The 19,689-nt window shown below is 38.5% G+C and overlaps 1 protein-coding gene across 1 annotated transcript in view; it reads left to right on the plus strand.

The window, feature by feature from the left end:
• Positions 1-19,689, plus strand: part of LOC114649345 (kinesin-like protein KIF13B) — a 664,407-nt gene that overhangs the window by 25,401 nt on the left and 619,317 nt on the right. The window contains exon 3 of the mRNA XM_051924704.1: positions 6,317-6,501. Coding sequence (XP_051780664.1) covers positions 6,317-6,501 — 185 coding nt within the window. The remainder of the gene's footprint in view (positions 1-6,316; positions 6,502-19,689) is intronic.

Raw genomic sequence — 19,689 nt, forward strand, 5'->3', positions numbered from 1 at the left:
AGCACTTTCAATTAAGTGCTTTGTCTTACATGTTACTTGACACACAAAACACGCACACAAGGTACTCAAGGCTCAAAAACCATGTGCCCTCTACACCTTACACATGGCAAGGCTGATCACTAACTGAGAATAATGTTTGGTCAGAGAAGTTAGAAATACCTAGAATATACCAATTCAATTCATCTTCTGGGGGTTATTGGAACCTTCCATAGATTAGGCACTATCATTTAGTAAAACATTTATGTATCTTATGTAACTAGGAAATGGCACTTACAGCATATATATTATGGATAAATATTTTTGTACATGCTTTATTAGTTAAAAAAGCATGCTTTAATGGGATTTTGATTATTTTAGTATTTTTATGGTCATTGAACAATAAACCTACAGAATTGCATTTTAATACAAAATGAACAAGTAATGTAAAATGTGGTCTGCAGTTTAATTATAGAAATACTACTTTGATATACAACTTCATTTCCAAAAAAGATGGTACACTGTATCAAATGTAAATAAAACCAGAATGTGATGATTTGTAAATCATGTAAACCCTATATTTAATTGAAAATAGAACACAGATAACACAAAATGTTGAAACTGGGAAATTAAATGTTTTTTATGAAATAATTTGCTCATTTTGAATATGATGCCAATAACACATTTCAAAAAAATTGTGATGGGGTAAGAGAAGAGTGAAAAAATTGTGTAATACACTTAGAAGAACATCTCACAACCAATAAGGTTAATTGGCAACAGGTCATTAACATGGTTGGGTTAAGAATTTAAGAATAACATTCTTCAATGTAAAATTGCAAAACATTTGGAGGTTTCTCATCTACAGTTCATAATTTAATTAAAAGATTCTGAGAATCCAGAGAAATCTTTGTATGCAAGGGAAAAAGTCAAAAATACCAGTGTTGGATGGCTGTGATCTTCTCACCCTAAAGTGTTATGCATTGTAAAAAAAAAAAAACAAAAAAAAACAATTATGTAGTGGAAATCACTGCATGGTTTAGGAACACATCTGAAAGCCATTTGTATCTGCATCTGCAAATGCAATTTAAAACTCTACTATGAAAAGAAGAACTCGCATATAAATATGATCCAGAAACCCAGCTGCCTTCTTTGGGCCCAAAATCATTTAAGATAGACGGAGGTGATGTGTAAAACTGTCATTAAATTCATTGATGCCACATTCTCTGAGCTAAGACAGATCATCTTGCTTTTTATCTGCACACAGTTCAAATGCCAGCATCTGTGGTGGTATGGGGCTGCATTAGTGCATATGGCATGGGAGGCTTCCACACATTTGTGAAGGTAAAATTAATACAGAATAATTAATATATATATATATATATATATATATATATATATATATATAGTGCATCCGGAAAGTATTCACAACGCATCACTTTTTCCACATTTTGTTATGTTACAGCCTTATTCCAAAATGGACTAAATTCATTTTTTTCCTCAGAATTCTACACACAACACCCCATAATGACAACATGAAAAAATTTTACTTGAGATTTTTGCAAATTTATTAAAAATAAAAACATTGAGAAAGCACATGTACATAAGTATTCACAGCCTTTGCCATGAAGCTCAAAATTGAGCTCTGGTGCATCCTGTTTCCCCTGATCATCCTTGAGATGTTTCTGCAGCTTAATTGGAGTCCACCTGTAGTAAATTCAGTTGATTGGACATGATTTGGAAAGGCACACACCTGTCTATATAAGGTCCCACATTAGACAGTTCATGTCAGAGCACAAACCAGGCATGAAGTCAAAGGAATTGTCTGTAGACCTCTGAGACAGGATTGTCTCAAGGCACAAATCTAGGGAAGGTTACAGAAAAATTTCTGCTGCTTTGAAGGTCCCAATGAGCACAGTGGCCTCCATCATCTGTAAGTGGAAGAAGTTCGAAACCACCAGAACTCTTCCTAGAGCTGGCCGGCCATCTAAACTGAGTGATTGGGGGAGAAGGGCCTTAGTCAGGGAGGTGACCAAGAACCGATGGTCACTCTGTCAGAGCTCCAGAGGTCCTCTGTGGAGAGAGGAGAACCTTTCAGAAGGACAACCATCTCTGCAGCAATCCACTAATCAGGCCTGTATGGTAGAGTCCCCAGACGGAAGCCACTCCTTAGTAAAAGGCACATGGCAGCCTGCCTGGAGTTTGCCAAAAGGCACCTGAAGGGCTCTCAGACCATGAGAAAGAAAATTCTGTGGTCTGATGAGACAAAGATTGAACTCTTTGGTGTGAATGCCAGGCGTCATGTTTGGAGGAAACCAGGGACCACTCATCACCAGGCCAATACCATCCCTACAGTGAAGCATGGTGGTGGCAGCATCATGCTGTGGGGATGTTTTTCAGCGGCAGGAACTGGGAGACTAGTCAGGATAAAGGGAAAGATGACTGCAGCAATGTACAGAGACATCCTGGATGAAAACCTGCTCCAGAGCGCTCTTGACCTCAGACTGGGGTGACGGTTTATTTTTCAGCAGGACAACGACCCTAAGCACACAGCCAAGATATCAAAGGAGTGGCTTCAGGACAACTCTGTGAATGTCCTTGAGTGGCCCAGCCAGAGCCCAGACTTGAATCCAATTGAACATCTCTGGAGAGATCTTAAAATGGCTGTGCATCGACGCTTCCCATCCAACCTGATGGAGCTTGAGAGGTGCTGCAAAGAGGAATGGGCGAAACTGGTCAAGGATAGGTGTGCCAAGCTTGTGGCATCATATTCAACAAGACTTGAGGCTGTAATTGCTGCCAAAGGTGCATCGACAAAGTATTGAGCAAAGGCTGTGATTTCTCAGTTTTTTTTATATTTAATAAATTTGCAAAAACCTCAAGTAAACTTTTTTCACGTCATTATGGGGTGTTGCGTGTAGAATTCTGAGGAAAAAAATGAATTTAATCCATTTTGGAATAAGGCTGTAACATAACAAAATGTGGAAAAAGTAATGCGCTGTGAATACTTTCCGGATGCAGTGTATATAAAGGTTTTGAAGTAACATATGGTTTTATTCACAAATAAATCCAAACAGGGGTTCAAATTTTTTAAATAAATAATCAAAACAGGTGACAAGTGGATTTTATAAAGGTTAAGTAAATGATTTCATTAAAATGAGTTTAAAACCCAGGCAGATCTTCTCCGAAACAAACAATCATGTGGCTCGGCGCAACACTCTAAAATTGATGTCTCCTCCACTTGTCCTGTAAGGGCCTTGAAGTGGAAGAAGACGTCCCCAGTCAAGTACAGTCAACCCTTTAAACAGGCTTGAGTCTCCACCACCAGTCCTTTGAGATCCTGGGGCGCTGTTCTGGGCCACAAGCATCAATAGGAGTGACCCATTTCAGAGCCCTCTGAGCATCGGCCAAATGCTCCTTCCTCAGGGGCTCTTTCCCAACCACCCGCCTTCACACACAACTGCATCAGCTCTCCTGATCCAACCCCCCTCTGTCACTTTCATTAACTTCTGTCATCTCAATCTGCTATCTCTTCTATCTCTTGCCCAAGCTCCCTTTTAAGCTGTGGTTGGGCGTATTTGCCGCAGTTATTGATTCAGAGGTGTGAATGAAGCACTTCAATAACCCACTTGAGTCTACATATACATACACAATCAGCCAAGCACCTCAGCCTCGGAATAGCATGTGCACCTGTATCCGACTGAAGTTTCATGCTCTGAATTATTTATTTAATTTAAAATCACCTACTGCCACAGACCTAACCCATCACAAATTTTTTCAAAAAACAATAAAATTTGTCAGTTTCAACATATGACACGTCTTTTTGTTGTACAGTTTTCAATTAAATATAGGTTTATTTAAGTTGCGAATCCCCTCATTTTCTTTGCACTGCTTTCCCACTTTTTTAGAAACTAGGTTGTAGAACATAAGGTTTCTGCATGGCTGGTGGTGCTGGAGCTTAGGGTAAAAAAAAAATTAGAAAAGAATAAAGGAAACAAATTGGGGTCAGTATTGGAATTAGCAAATTCTAGCAGCAAGAAATCAGTGATTGGTATTGCCCATAAAAAACCTGACTGGAGCATCCCTGAAGTCAACCAAAGAATATTTTATGTCATGTGTTGGATAGGGGTGTTAATGAAATGTGATTAAATTCAGTGAATACATATTACTATTTGTATACATCAATCAGCCACAACATTAAACCCACTGACAGGTGAAGTGAATGACATTGATTATCTTGTTACAATGGCACCTGTCAAGGAATGGAACATATTAAGTAGCAAGTGGATAGTCAGTTCATGAAGATTAGGGTTAGAAGCAGGAAAATGGGCAAGTGTAAAGATCTAAGCTACTTTGACAAGGGCAAAGTTGTAATGGCTAGACAACTGGTTTAGGGCATCTTCAATATGGCAAGTCTTGTGGAGTGTTTACCGATATGCAGTGGTTAATACCTACCAAAAGTGTTTCAAGAAAAGATAACTGGTGAACTGGCAACAGGGTCATGGATAGGGCTGTACAATATATCATTTCAGTGTTGTCATTGCATTGTGTACATGTGCAATAGTTGCATCACAGGACATACAATGTTATTTTATTTTTGCAAATTCAGTTCACAAGAATATCTCGTACAAACAAGTGACACAAAAATGCAAAATACTTAATGGATTAGATATATGAACAGAATTGAAAGAATAAAAAGAAAGACACATACAGATTCTTAAATCAGGATGTGTGTTGTCAAGTTGAGCAAATTTTAAAAAAAAAAAGAAAAAAGTCATGTTACAACAGTTTTGCTGCTTGATATAACGGTTCTAATATCCCAACATATGTGCAAGACAAGTTTGTGTGATGTACCATAATTTACTACGATTATGGGTTTTTGACACATGGAGCTAGGTAATGAGTATCATGCAGGCTGTGCATGAACAGAGACCCACCATTGACAATTGTTTCAAATAAACAAAGTAGGCTTCGCTAGTTGACGATCACAACGCACCTGAAAATGAGAGAGAACCAGGAGAAAAATACTAGAAAGAAAGATTTGGTTGCAAAAAGAAATGCAAAGTCAGTCATATGGAATTATTTGGCTACAGAAAAGATGATGTGAACCAAAAACAGGTACCTTGTCAACAGTGCCTTGCAGTTGTTGCCACAACACAAGGCAACATGACTAATTTGTTTGATCATTTAAAAAACTATTTCAGACATGTTTGCCAGTGATGGACCATATGAGAAGGGTCCCAAACGGCAGAGAGAAATCATTGATGCAATAACATTTTACCTCATGAAACACATGGTGCCAATTAACATTGTAAACAAAGAGAGTTTTAAAAAGATGACCTAGTTGCTTCTAAAGCGGTATGTAATACCGTCACACAACTATTTTTCTCATGTAACTATCCCGGAGCTCTATGAGAAATGCAATGCACATTTTCAATAACAGCTATCAAAAATGAAATATTTTGCAGCAGATTTGTGGTCCAGCTGGAGATATGAGCCCTACATAAGTCTGACCGTCCACTTCTTTAATGAGGACTTCCAATTAAATAGTCGCTGTTTGCAAATAGCATTTTTTCTCACAGGATCATACAAATGAGAACTTTGCAACAGGTTTGAGAGAAGCATTGGCTACTTGTGGCCTAGAAGAAAGACATCTAATCTGTTATCAACAGACAATGCAGCAAACGTGGTGAAAGTTGCATCCCTTAACAGGTGGACCAGGCTGCAGTGCTTTGGCCACAGATTGCATCTGCTGGTTGGTAAGTTTGCCATATTTACTAAGCTGTTTTACTAAGCAATTTTTCCTAAAATTAAACATAATAAAATCATTCTATCAGATTAATGCTGCTTTTTTTATAAACGTTTGTTGTATTGTGCTTCTGCTACTGCTGATTGCAAATATTGTCTTTTCACAATGACACTGTCTTCTAGCTTATTGTTTAATGGCTAGATTATTTTAATATGTCTCCTTTTTTGTTAGTCCTCTTTTAATTAGCACAATCTGGAGCTAGTCAGACTTGCATATTACTGCATGTTATACCTACAAGTCCATATGTGAAAATGTTTGAATCTTGAATTGAATTTTAAAATGTTAGTTTCATAAACAGTTAATTTTTAAAGACACATTAAATTGAAACTGGGGACACACCATTAATGTTTGGAGTGACTGGGTTTTCATAGATTTTAAAACATGTAAAGAAAGCAGGCAGAAACTATATTTTCAACTTTAAATAATCTTTAGTTTATTCAGTTGCAGAAACAGTTATTTGTATGTATAAACACTTTATTCTATAAATATAAATGTTTTTACTATTTAATATGTACTTTGTTTTTTCCCCCATAGAAAATGCATTGAAAAAGGATGAACACACCAATTATGTAACCAGAAGTTCTTTGGAAAAAGCCCAGAAGGAACTCAATCCACCATTACATTCCCTTATATTAGAATGCCAAAAAAGACACATGATGGTCAACAGGATACTAGAGCAGCAGAAAGCTTTAACTCTGGTCCTGTCAGCAGGCAAGATGGTGTGACATCTAATTCCAATCTGGCAAGATACAGATGTCGTGAAGGCTATCAGCAAGTTACTATGTCCACTGCTGGACATCACAGATGCACTTTCAGAAGACTGTTAGTGTCACCTAAGTGAAACCAGTTCTTCACATTCCTTAACGCAGATCTGACCATAAAGTTGAAGAGCGAGCTGTTGAGCTACCTAAACAAGAAATACTCAGGAGATGCTAAATATGGAATCTTGTTTGGGCTCCTGTTTCAAAATGGACTTTATCAGTGCAGACAGCAAGATCAAAGTCAAGTCCAGAGTGACATTAGAGTGATGACTGAATGCCAAGAGACCTCAAGTTGAAGCGCTGAAGTTGAGCCCTCAGTTGCTGACACGTCCCAGGCAAAGAAAGGTCCTTGGGAAGTTTCTTTGTACAAAATGGAGGTGCAGGGTGATTCCTCTCTGACCCTTAGGGAACCTGAATTAAACAAGTACCTGCTAACACCTTTCACAGACAAAGAAAAAGATCCACTTTCATGATGGAAATCACACAAGCTGAACTTTCCACAACTTGCCAAGCTTGCTTGTAAGTATCTGTGTATTCCAGCCAGAAGCTCCCCATCAGAGAGGATTTTCAGTAGACGTGGCAGCATTATCAGTTGTCAACATTCTTGTCTTAAGCCAGCAGTGGTAGATCTGACTGGTATTCTTGGCTAGAACCCTCTAAGCTAAGTAGTCGGTTAAGAAAGAAACTAGATGCTATACAACTGGGAAGTTTAATCTCATCTTGTTTAGCCATGATGACCAACACTTTGTTTTACTTTGGCGCTATGGCTAAGAGAAGTTAAATGTAAAAACACTTTGTATGACAGAATGGTTCTGTTTTGATGTTTATTTATTACAAATGGATATTGTTATTTGTTAGTTCAGTTTAACCATTTTAAGTTATTTGTTTTATAAGTTATATTTATTTTAAATTGTATATTTGTAAACCATTTATGGGACTGGTGTATAGCCACTATTGTATTTGTTATAATTTTGTTTAAAATATGTTTACTGTTTTGATGTTTACCAGGAGTACAGATATGTAGCCTGTTGTAGTCTTCTTTAATCCTTCCAGACAACATCCTACTTCATTGACAGATGGGTAGTGCTTAGTGTTGAACGAACATTGCCAAATTCACTTTTGTGATATTCATCGAATTTGGCGAACTGCATTAACGTTAATGGGGAAGGACTAACTGAACTAGATTTGGATGAATTGTAATGGTGTAGTCATCTTTAAGGTGTCCCTGAGGGCTAGGGAAACGTCTGCCAACTATACTGGAGCAATTATTGTGGCCAAAAATGCGACCTGAACTGCGCGGCAACAGTGCCAACCACTGCACCACCAAGTCATTGTGGTATCGAAGAAGAAAGTACGCAGTCAGAGATGCGCAATCATAGATTTCGTCAAAACAATACAGAAATGCTGAAATAATAGTCTAAAGTCAGAAAAAATGTATAGGTCTTTTAAAGGCAGCAAATTCAAAGTGGATTATCATGATTGAAACCTCTGGCTCATTCTATTTTTTGAAGTTGTGCTGAAGGCTGTCTAAACTCTGCTATGGTGATGCTTTGCACTTTTTCTTCTATGATAAAGGTAGAAATGTGATGTAAATAGTAATCTTTCTTTATTATTATTTGATAAAGTCTCCTCTGTTTGGCACATCAGGCACCCTCAATGTTTGTTTTCACTCTTACCACTCCACGTGGCTAATTATTATGCATTCATAGGGCCACCTTCTTTTATGTTGAAGAGGAACACTAAGATTGACCTGCACCTTTGGCTACAAGCACAGATAACTTGTCCTACAGAATCTGTAATGCAAATGATCAGCATTATGTACCCGGGGACAACCTTATCAATGTTGGCCATGCAAAGCATTATGGGGCGCTGCTATTTATATATAAAAAAAAAAAAAAAATTCCGTTAAACCAACCAAATTATCAGTAAATAATTTGACGAACAAGAGCGGATAATGCTTTGCGAAATTCGCTGATCTACATTAGCAGTGATAGGCAAATGAAGCTTCACAAAGCATTTGCTGTGTTTTCTGAATCCACTGAATATACAGATGATATAGCATTTGAGATAAAAAAGGAAGGTCACACACTCAAAAAATGACTCTTAAAACCTTTTATTTTTTTAAATTTCTTTTTATTTTCTCTTCAGCAGATTTACTCACCTTCCAAGGTCACCCCATACATTCTAGAATGATTTATTATTTCAAAATGGAGCTGTTCAGGTCATCTGGTGAAAGTTCCTGGATTTTTTTAATATCTCAATGTATTTTTCCAAAACCGTGCAGCCCTATTCATGGGTACCCAAGGCTCATTGATGTGTGTGGGGTGTGAAGGCTAGCCCATCTGGTCCGATCCCACAGAAGGGCTACTATAGCACAAATTGCTTAAAGACTTAATTCTGGCCTTGAGAGGAAGGTATCGGAATGTAGCGTGCATTACAGTTTGGCACTGATACAATACAATACAATACAGTTTATTTTTGTATAGCCCAAAATCACACAGGAAGTGCCGCAATGGGCTTTAACAGGCCCTGCCTCTTGACAGACCCCCAGCCTTGACTCTCTAAGAAGACAAGGAAAAACTCCCAAAAAAACCTAGTAGGGAAAAATGGAAGAAACCTTGGGAAAGGCAGTTCAAAGAGAGACCCCTTTCCAGGTAGGTTGGGCGTGCAGTGGGTGTCAAAAGAAGGGGGTCAATACAATACAATGCAGTACACAGAACAGAACAATTTCTCAATATAGTAAGAAATAAAAAATATAAATTTTAGAAGTACAGAGCAGAATTTAACAGTAGATGATATATCCCATAAAAAGATTTGGATTTGTATAGAGTCCTGGAGACCTCATCCTTCAAGCTGCCTCCCCCATTTGGCCATTCCACGGCTGAAACAGTGCTGGGCCAGCCAATCCGATGAAAGGACCCCTCTTTCCCACGATTCCCGCGATCCTCCATCTGGGATGACTTTTCCTTAGGCAGGCAAAACAACTTGGCAGGTGGGCCATGGCACCAAGTGCCACATTTGAGTACCGAGAAGAAAAACAGAATAAGTGAGGGTTAGTATACAATTATAACTGTCATGTTACTTATGTTTAAGTGCTAATGACTAACAACAGAGATGCAGTCTGTACAGTTAATCAGCAGCTCTAGTCAGGATATGCTAAACTGAAGTAGTTAGTCTTCAGCCGGGATTTAAAAGCTGAGACCGAAGGGGCATCTCTTATAGTAGCAGGCAGACCATTCCACAGTTTAGGGGACCTGTAACTAAAAGCTCGACCTCCCACTGTTATTTTATTAATCCTTGGAATCATAAGCAGACCGGCATCTTGAGATCTTAATGTGCGCTCTGGTTTGTAAGTCATGATAAGTTCAGACAAGTAAGCCGGACCTCGGCCATTTAATGCTTTATATGTTAAAAGAAGGATTTTGAAATCTGCCCTAAACTTAACCGGGAGCCAGTGTAAGGATTTAAGAACTGGAGTTGTGTTCGTATTTTCTTGTTCTTGTAATAATTCTCACAGCCGCATTTTGGATTAACTGGAGGCTGTATAAAGAACAGTTTGAACATCCATTGAACACCGCATTGCAGTAGTCAATCCTACTAGAGATAAATGCATGAATTAGTTTCTCAGAATCCTGTTTATTTAAAAAGTGCCTTAATTTCCTAACATTTTTAAGATGGAAGAAACATGTTTTGGACAACTTTGTAATATGCGCTTTAAATGACATGCTAGAGTCAAAGATAACTCCTAGATTGCGGGCTGATTCAGTAAAATTGACTGGGATTCCCACTGAGTTAAATGATGACAAAATATTGTTGTGATCAGCATCATTCCCTCCAACAATTAACATCTCTGTTTTATCTGAATTTAAAGACAAGTAGTTCTTATTCATCCACTCCTTTAATTCACTAACACAACTAATTAAAGACAACATTGGAGAAACTTCATTTGATTTAAATGAAAGGTATAACTGGGTGTCATCTGCATACGAGTGAAAATTAACATTATGTTTCCTAATGAGAGATCCCAGTGGAAGCATGTACAGTGAAAACAGTAAAGGTCCCAGTACTGAGCCCTGTGGGACACCATATTGAACTTCTGTGTATAATGATGGAGTACTGTCAGCACATTTCTGTACATATTGGAATCGATTTGATAAGTAAGAACTAAACCAAGCGAGCACGGTGCCTGTAAGCCCAACATCATTTTCTAGCCTGTGCAGTAAAATAGAATGGTCGATGGTGTCAAATGCTGCACTTAAGTGGTGCTGCACTGATAGCCGCACACCGATCAAAGTGCCCAAGCTGACCCCTGTCCACTGCTGAAAATGCTTACAATGGGCACATGAGCATGAGACCTGGACCATAGAGCAATGGAAGAAGGTATGAAAAATTAAGAAAATAAAGTACTTCAAGCCAATGACAATTATTAAGATGTTGTCAGGACAGAGTGCAGCCAACAGGAAATAAATTTGTGATGTAATGTAATGCATAGATGCAGATACTTTCCTCAGTCAGTGATAATCACAGCTTGAAGTTGTCTGGTATTCACCATTTTTCCTTTTTTACCTTAAGAGAAATGGCAGAAAATTTATGTGCACACACACTTGTATCACAATTTACAACCCCAAGCCTCTGTTTTTATGTATGATCGCATGTTGCTCATGTATCCTTCTCTATCTCCAAAATTATTTTTTGGTTTGATTGCTCTCTTTAGACAGTGAACAACTCCTTTATTGTTGAACAAACCAATAAAACGAAGTACTTTGTTATTTAGGGCATCAGAGTTTTTCAAAAAAGGTGAAAACTTTTCAGTATAGGTAAAATTATAATTAGGAGACATTTATTCTGATAGCGCCAGAGGTTAATCCAATTCCTCTGCACTAATAGTATCTATTTGTAGAATCTAAGATATCCAGAAATGCATTAGAGTGTGTGTTGTCTTCTTTAAACTCAGTAGAATATCAGGATTTATAGTAGTCTCTAAATGTGTGCATTATATTTTTATGGTCAATGATTTTATCTGCGTTCGTGTTGGTGACTGCTTGGATTGCATTGTGAACTTGTTGCTTGTGGATTTGTTGAGCTAAGAGCTTATTAGCTTTCTCTCTGTGTTCATAGTAATGATGTCTTGATATAAAAATGAGTTGTTCAGTTTCTTTGGTTATTAAGGGGTTGATCTCTGAATGCAGAGCTTGACTTTTCCTATGTAGAGCCTCACTTGGACACCTGGCATGTTCTTGATCTATTCTAGTAATTTCGCTGGTTAGCTCTGATACCTTCCTAGTTTCTAATTTATTTTTGTGGGAAAGATATGAAATAATCTGTCCTCTTAAGAAGGCCTTTAGAGTTTCACAGAGTATTCCTGCAGAGACCTCTGAGGATATATTTGTCTCTAGGAAGAAACTGATTTGTTTTGATATACATTCTGTACAGTTCTCGTCTGCTAATAGACGTGAGTTAAGATGCCATCTGCGAGATGAGTGTGTGGGGCATAATGATTTTAGCTCCAAGATCAGATGGGCATATTTGGAAATAACAATAGTGTTGTACTTGCAAGATTTAATCATAGGTAAGAAACTATTATCTATAAAGAAATAATCAATTCTTGAGTAGCAATGATGCACTGGTGAGTAGAAGGAATATGTTCTTGAGTTTGGGTTTAGAAACCTCCAGGGGTCTGATAAGTTTTGGTCAGTTAAAAATTGTGCAATTGTCTTTGCAGTGTTAGATGTCATCCCCCCTGTGACAGGAGACCTATCTAAGAGTGGATTTAAAACACAATTAAAGTCCCCAGCCATTATAATTTTATGAGTGTTCACATTGGGAATGGATGCAAATACATTTTGCATGAATTCCCTACCATCGACATTGGGTGCATAAACATTTATCAAAATCACTTTACAGTTAAATAAGTTGCCCATGACAATCTCATATCTCCCTTCAGGATCAGATACTATATCTGATACTACAAATGAAACTGTTCTATGGATAACAATTCCCACACCTCTAGTTTTTTTTTTGTAAAGCTGGAATGGAACATTTGGCCAGTCCAGTCTTTTTGCAGCTGGAACTAATCCTTGCTTAGTAAGTGGGTCTCCTGTAAAAATACTATTTTAGTGTTTAGACCTGTTAGGTGAGAGAATATTTTCTTTCTCTTTAATTTATGATTCAGGCCTTTAACATTCCAGCTCACGAAGTTAACTGTCCCATCATGGAGACATTGATTCTGAATTTTTGATGTCATTTTGTAGTCTTAACTGGAAGTGAGACAGCTTTAACCTTAATTTCCAGTTTTCCCACGAGTTATTGCTATGCAGCCTATTGTTACGTTGGTAGTTATAATTATAAGGATTAAAAGGATAGATTAGATATAGCTTGCTTTCTTTCTCTCCCTCCCTTATTCCCCCACCCCCCCCATTTTGCCTCCCCACGTGAGGCTGGACCCCACTTCACAAAGTCTCAGTCCTCTGACATACCTGGAGGCAGAGCATGTCCAAAACAAAACAAGCCCCCTAGCAACGGCGTTTGAGGATTAAAAAGTACAGATATCTATTGCCGATAAAGTCTAAATACTATAAGCATAAAATGTAATCTTTAATAGTCTTGAAATATTAAGACAGTAAACCCAGGGAATGGTGTTAAAAAGTCTCCTTGGATAAGCATAGTGAACCCTAATGCAATAATAACAGTAAACCAAGGGTATGATGTTAAACAGTCTCCTTTATAAGAAAAAACAAACTAATTTCTTCCACACATACGCCTATAATTGTAATTAAAACATAAACAAAAAGTGTCCAAGAAGAGAAAAGGATGTATAATTATGGTACCCGTATCATTGCAAGCAGATCAGACAGCAGGTAATATCTTTTTGCCATGCTATGACAGGATGCGACTCACTATAGTATTTCAAAAAAGTGTCGGGATCAGATTACTTAACTCCTTTTCTGCTTCCTCCTTGGTGGAGAAGATGTAATATTTGTCTTGAATATCCACTTTCAGTTTGGCATGATACAAGAGGCTGTATCTGATATCGACTTTCCATAACCGCTGTTTAATGTTGTTAAAAGCTGCACATTTAGCAGCTGTTGAGGGTGAGAAATCAGGAAAAATATGAATGTGGTTATTTTCAAATATAATCTGTTTCTGTCTGAGAAGTGACATTATATTAAGCTTAAATTGTAATCTCTCGAAGTGGACAATTAGAGTCCTAGGTTTAGAGGTATTCGATCCATGTATGCAATGAGCTGCCGCTATCTCGGTATCTGATTTAAAGTCCTCTCCAAATATTTTTGAGAATAGTTTAGCTACGAGTTTCACTGGGTTTGGACTTTGACGATTCTCAGGCAGACGTTCGATTCTAATATTATTGCTTCTGCATCCATCTTCCAGAGCCACAAGTCTGTCTCCGAGTTTTTTGCTTTCGCAGCTGTAGCTTTTCCATCGGCGGTAGGTGCCAAATGTTCCACTGTTTCAATTCAAGCCGTGAATGCCTGCTTAACGTCTTCCAGCTGATCGGCAAGTGCTCTCAGTTTGGACGCATTTTCCTGAATGTGTTCCTCAATTTTTCCCAGCATACCTTTTAAAGGTTGCATCAAAACAATTATACGTACGTTTTTCCAAGTCTTTATTATCCTGCCGCACATTCTAATTCAAACATACTCTGCCCTACAAGGAGGAGCCTCCCTGCACCATTGTGTAAAAGTAATAATGAACTGGAAGCAGGAGTAAGACATTGATTGAACAGAGTACTGCCAGTAATTTGCTTCCATACTATTTGTGAGCAAATAGTGTAGTGTCTCGACTTTAAAGTAGGACATCTGTGAGCTTAAGTGGTTTAGTCAGCATTTGGTTTTGGCACCAGCCATTAGGAAGGTCTGCGGCCAGTGGACTTCAGCCTATGCACATTAAAAACGGTGAAAGACACTGAGGGCTGAGCTCACTGGGCTCCCTACAACAAATGAAGTTCACAGGAGAGCACTTTATGCAGCTCTCTGTGTAAAGAGATGGAAGGATTGAAAGCAGGAGCTGGAGCAGGGCTGCAGGAGATGGAAGGGTTATTAAATAACAAATGGGACTGAAAGGAGCAAAAGTGCGCAAATTTCGATTGCGAGACTGTGCACTTTGGGATTAAATGAAGCACCAAAACAGCAGGCCATAATAATTGAAGAAGCAGTCTTTGATGTTATCGCTTATTTCTTTTCTTACTGTAACACTGCTGAATGACACTGCTTCTTTTTTTAATCATTATTATAAGCATTTTTTATCCACTTTGTCCTCCTTTCTGGTCTATCCACACAGAGTGTTGGTAAAATTGTACTATGTATACAAGATAATAAATATAAAATAAATAGTTTTTACTAAAATGAAACTAGTGCCTTGCATTTTTTTTCCTACAAAACCAATGCCATTGTCCTCCATGTACATTGCAAGCTCACCTTACTAATAAGCACTCAGCTTTATGCGCTTTTTGTAGCATGTCACTTGCAGGCATGATATGAAAAGGCAAAATACTGTATCTGTTATAGGCAAGTCAAACACAAAGTGCGATTTTTTTTTTTCTGTAACGCTAGCCAAGTTGCTGTTTTGTGTAGAAGATGGTAGAAAGAGGATAACTGAGGATGTCATGCTTAAGTGAGTGAAAGTAATTAATAACTTCTACTTTCCTAAAAAAAATAAATCTATAGCAAAAAGAAAACCTTTTCTGTTGGTAGACATTTATTCAAATTTTTTGTACGATGAGGTACGAATTACCTTTGAATCATTGTAATAACATTACCAAATACAGCTACATGTATACAACAAACTACAGCGTTTTAACTTAAAACGGCCATGTACTTTTAATTACGTCTGAATTGTTTGATTTGTAATTCATGGGTGACCACAGTTGATACCTCACAGCATATGGCTCATTCATTTCCTCACTTGTGTCATGGGTATAACGCAAAACTGCATCTGGCCATGCAAGCAGTCCTCCAACTAGCAGGGAAATCATGGGGGTTGGCGGCAGGATTGGCCCCTCCTGCCACCGTAAAAAAAACCAAAAAAAAACACTTCACACAGCTGTGAGGCGACAGAAAGGACTCCTTTTTGCTCTCCGTGGGAGTACCTCTGCTGTAGCCGCCCATAGGAAGACTGCTCGTATCATGAAGGGGATGGGGGAAAGTCCTCGGGACCTCCATCCCTGGAAGAGTCGAAGCCAATGGGGCCATGCCTGTTGGGCATCAGAAATGGTGTGGTGCTGAGGTGTCACCCACTGCATGGCAGCACTCTGGTCCCAATTTCACATGTGAAATGATGGATTCTAACAGAATTAAGCTGTGTAGATCAGATTCTACTAGGTTAACCAGCCGTAACACTTGTTATCACTTGGAGTGTTTCTCAGCTCTTGAAACGCACCATTGTGAAGTCAAGTTACATTCAACTATATCTCAGTCCCACGTGAAAATACTGATGTAAAACTGTTCCAAATGATGTAATACATAGTTCTCTAATGGGTAATAACTCTTTGGATGGTTTCCTAAGTGTTACTCAAGGTAAACATCAACATCTCAAATTCACTTGTTTTCCCCATTGAAACGCATTGGGCAAAACTGATGTTGAGTGTTACTCAATGTTCCTTAACTTCTATGTGTGGAAACCACTTGTATCACATGTGAAATGATGGATTCTAACAGAATTTAACTGTGTAGATCAGATTCCACTAGATTAACCATCCGTAACACTTGTTATCACTTGGAGTGTTTTTCAGCTCTTGAAATGCACCATTGTGAAGTCAACTTACATTCAACTATATCTCAGTGCCCACGTGAAAATACTGATGTAAAACTGTTCCAGAATGATGTAATACATAGTTCTCTAATGGGTAATAACTCTTTGGATGGTTTCCTAAGTGTTACTCAAGGTAAACATCAACATCTCAAATTCACTTGTTTCAAATTCACTCGAGAGACTGAGTGAGGAGTCTTGAGTACCTGGTCTTGCGAGTGTCCTCGATAAAAACTAAGATCCAGACCTTTAATGACCTCTTAGGCACAGCCATTAGCAGTGTGTCTGTCTGCGGAGAGAGTGTCAACCTTCTTGAGAGGTTTACTTACCTTGGCAGTGACATTCATGTCTCTGGTGATTCTTCCAATGAAGTCAGTAGACAGATTGGGAGAGCATGGGGTGTGGGGGGTATGTCATGAGGTTGCTGGAAAGGGGTGTGTGGCACTCCCGATACCTGTGCAATAGGACAAAGGTTCAAGTCTTTAGAGTCCTGGTGCTTCCTGTCTTGCTATATGGTTGCAAGACATGGACACTATCTAGTGACCTGAGATGAGGACTGGACTCCTTTGGTACTGTGTCTCTTCAGAGAATCTTTGGGTACCGCTGGTTTGACTTTGTGTCAAATGAGAGGTTGCTCATGGAGTCCCGAATGGAGGCACATTACCTACATTGTGAGGGAGCATCCGCTACGGCACTATGGCCATTTGGCGCGATTCCCTGAGGGTGATCCAGCTCACAGGATCCTCCTAACACCTGGCTGCAGCAGATAGAGGGTTATTTCCGGAGGGTATTACTAGACCTACATGTCTTTGTTGTTTTGCCAACTTAGATCCCAAGCTGTTTCGTCGTGTGGTGGGTGTGGCAATGCACTGTACCAGTGCATGCTCCCCAACTTGACTTGATTTCCATACTTCATGCGTATCACCAAGCAGTTTCTTCCTTGCATTTTGTTTGTTTTACCCATTTCAGTGAGCTTTTGCCCAAACCTTTAATCCCAGTGTAGACTTTTGGACTCCTCTGGTTGAAGGCATACAGTATTTAAACCTCCCTGTAGAGGTTACATCTGACCAAGCACCAGAATAATTTTTCCGGGGTAGGAGTCCCACAACATTTATCACAGGGGACACCCTGCTACAGGTTATTTTAAAGGTCTGTAATGCCCCGTAGCCATTAGCCTTGATTGGCTCTTAATGGGTTCTGTCTTCAATGCATTTACATGAGAACTAGAATACTGATCACCTGTTAGTCCTCTTTGACCTTGACATTTAAATCAGAACCTTTTTCCTGCTTGTTCTGTTAGTGACAGTCTTGTTTGCTAAACTGGTCTTATGATCCTCCTGCTTTCCACCTTTGGTATTTTGTTGTTTTTGTTTTTTACTGAATGTAGAGACCTTACCGTCTTTACTACAAGACATTTTACTCTTCAGACAGAGTTTGATATTTTCTGTATTAAAATCTTGATAAACTGTTAAATCAATCTTGCTATTAAAATCAATTAAAATTACATAGATGCAACATTACACTCATCAGAATCCAGGCACAATTAGGCTGTAATAAATTGTTTGTTTAGGAGGCCTAAAGATGGCAGTTGTGATTTTATTGAGCCATCTGACTTATTTATGAGAGTGTGTACATCATTTATACCTCTGTGGGAAAAGAAAACCAAGGTTTTTAAAAGAGCTGATATGGCTAAATTTAAAGCTAATGTATAAAAGTTCCATCACTCAGTAGAGAAGATACTGAGTATAGAAACCATCTGGAAAATTAAATCAATAGAAATAACAGTAGAGTTGTTTTGGAATACCTATATTTAGAGACTTCAGAGTTAAACATGTTGTGTCAGCTATTAAACCCTTATTCTACAGCCAAACTAAATTAATATTACTGCAGGTTTGTTATACAAAAACAGATGAGACCTCAAGGTAAATTGAAACAACGAGATGTATGCCATTATGTTCCCATTATTATTCAGGAGAGTGACATATGATTTACTTCTTACCATGGAGAAGAACATAAAAGATTTGGAACTGATCTTGTATCTACACAGATATTTGTCTAGTCTTGCATTATTTAGTATGCTTCTATTTTCTCATACTGTATATTTTTAAAATCTTTCACATAAGGAGACAAATACTCCAAGCTGATTAACATGTCCCCCCTTAACACCTTCTACTGTGTACTGCCTCAGTGATAGACCGGACACCTTGACATTTTCGTAATTAAAATATATGAACGACTAATTGCTGTCTTCCTGATTTACCAGTACTGTGTGCTCTACTGACAATTCAGTAGCGCATGAAAGGATCCTGGGACCTCATGACCATCTTCAGCATCTGGCATCACTTTACACATATGTCTGAATCCAGCTCTCCTATTTACACAGTTATCTCTCAGGAGAAAGATCCCCTTCATATTTCCATATTTCTAAGTTGATTTTTTGAAGAAACCCCCCCCGAGGAAGACTGGAACAGTTCAATCAATTAGATTTTTATTCAGTCACAGATGAGTACCTGGATTCTACATTGCAAGGCAGAAGAGCAAAGTTCAATTTTTCGATTGGCTTTTTATAATTTCTTCTTTCCCTTACTTAATCAAAAAGCATAATTTCATTTACTTAAGCATTTCCTAGAGAAACTGGAAATTGTCCTAGGTCGGCTTACTGCACCCTCTCTTATGACAGATGCCTGTATGAATAACCTGCCGTTAGAGCAAAATAGCTTTTATCCCTTTGTAGCTTGCAGGTAGTTTGAATTCTTTTTTTCTTTCACAGATACCATTGAAGTGAGTTTTTGGCACTAGAAAACTGTGCATAGTGGCCTGTGGCAATAGTGTTTCAGCATGTTATGTAAACAACGTATTAACGGTCATGTAATGGTTTACGGCTGCCTGAGTGCTTTGTACTTAAGGCCACGTTTCATTTGAAAACAAAAAATGTTCTAGAAACTGCCAAAACTAGCAGCAGCAGTAGTAGTAAATCTTCACAGGGTCTCGTATGCTTTCTGGCTATTGGAGGGCCATTTAAGTGTTGTTTTCATCCATGTTGCTCAACATGGCTAATTCTTATGCATTAGCCCCACGCCATCTTACTTATACCAAAGTTTCTCAACCTTTATGGTCTCATTACCCAGTTTTGCCTTTTTAAATTCATTGATGATCCGCTAGCAGCTATTGCAGATTTTTTTAAACAAGTATGAACTGTGATTCCTGTTGCTGAAACAACCTCACTTACAAACAGGGATACCTATGACTTGACTAGGCCCCACTTGTGAACCAATGATAGCAACAAATGACCCAGCAGTTGAGAAACAGTGGCTTTGATGACCCACCGCAACTCGCTCATGAACCAGCAACCTGTGACTCAGTGGTTGAGAAACATTGTCT

This window comes from Erpetoichthys calabaricus, chromosome 3 (assembly GCF_900747795.2).
Source record: "Erpetoichthys calabaricus chromosome 3, fErpCal1.3, whole genome shotgun sequence".
Taxonomy (NCBI): domain Eukaryota; kingdom Metazoa; phylum Chordata; class Cladistia; order Polypteriformes; family Polypteridae; genus Erpetoichthys; species Erpetoichthys calabaricus.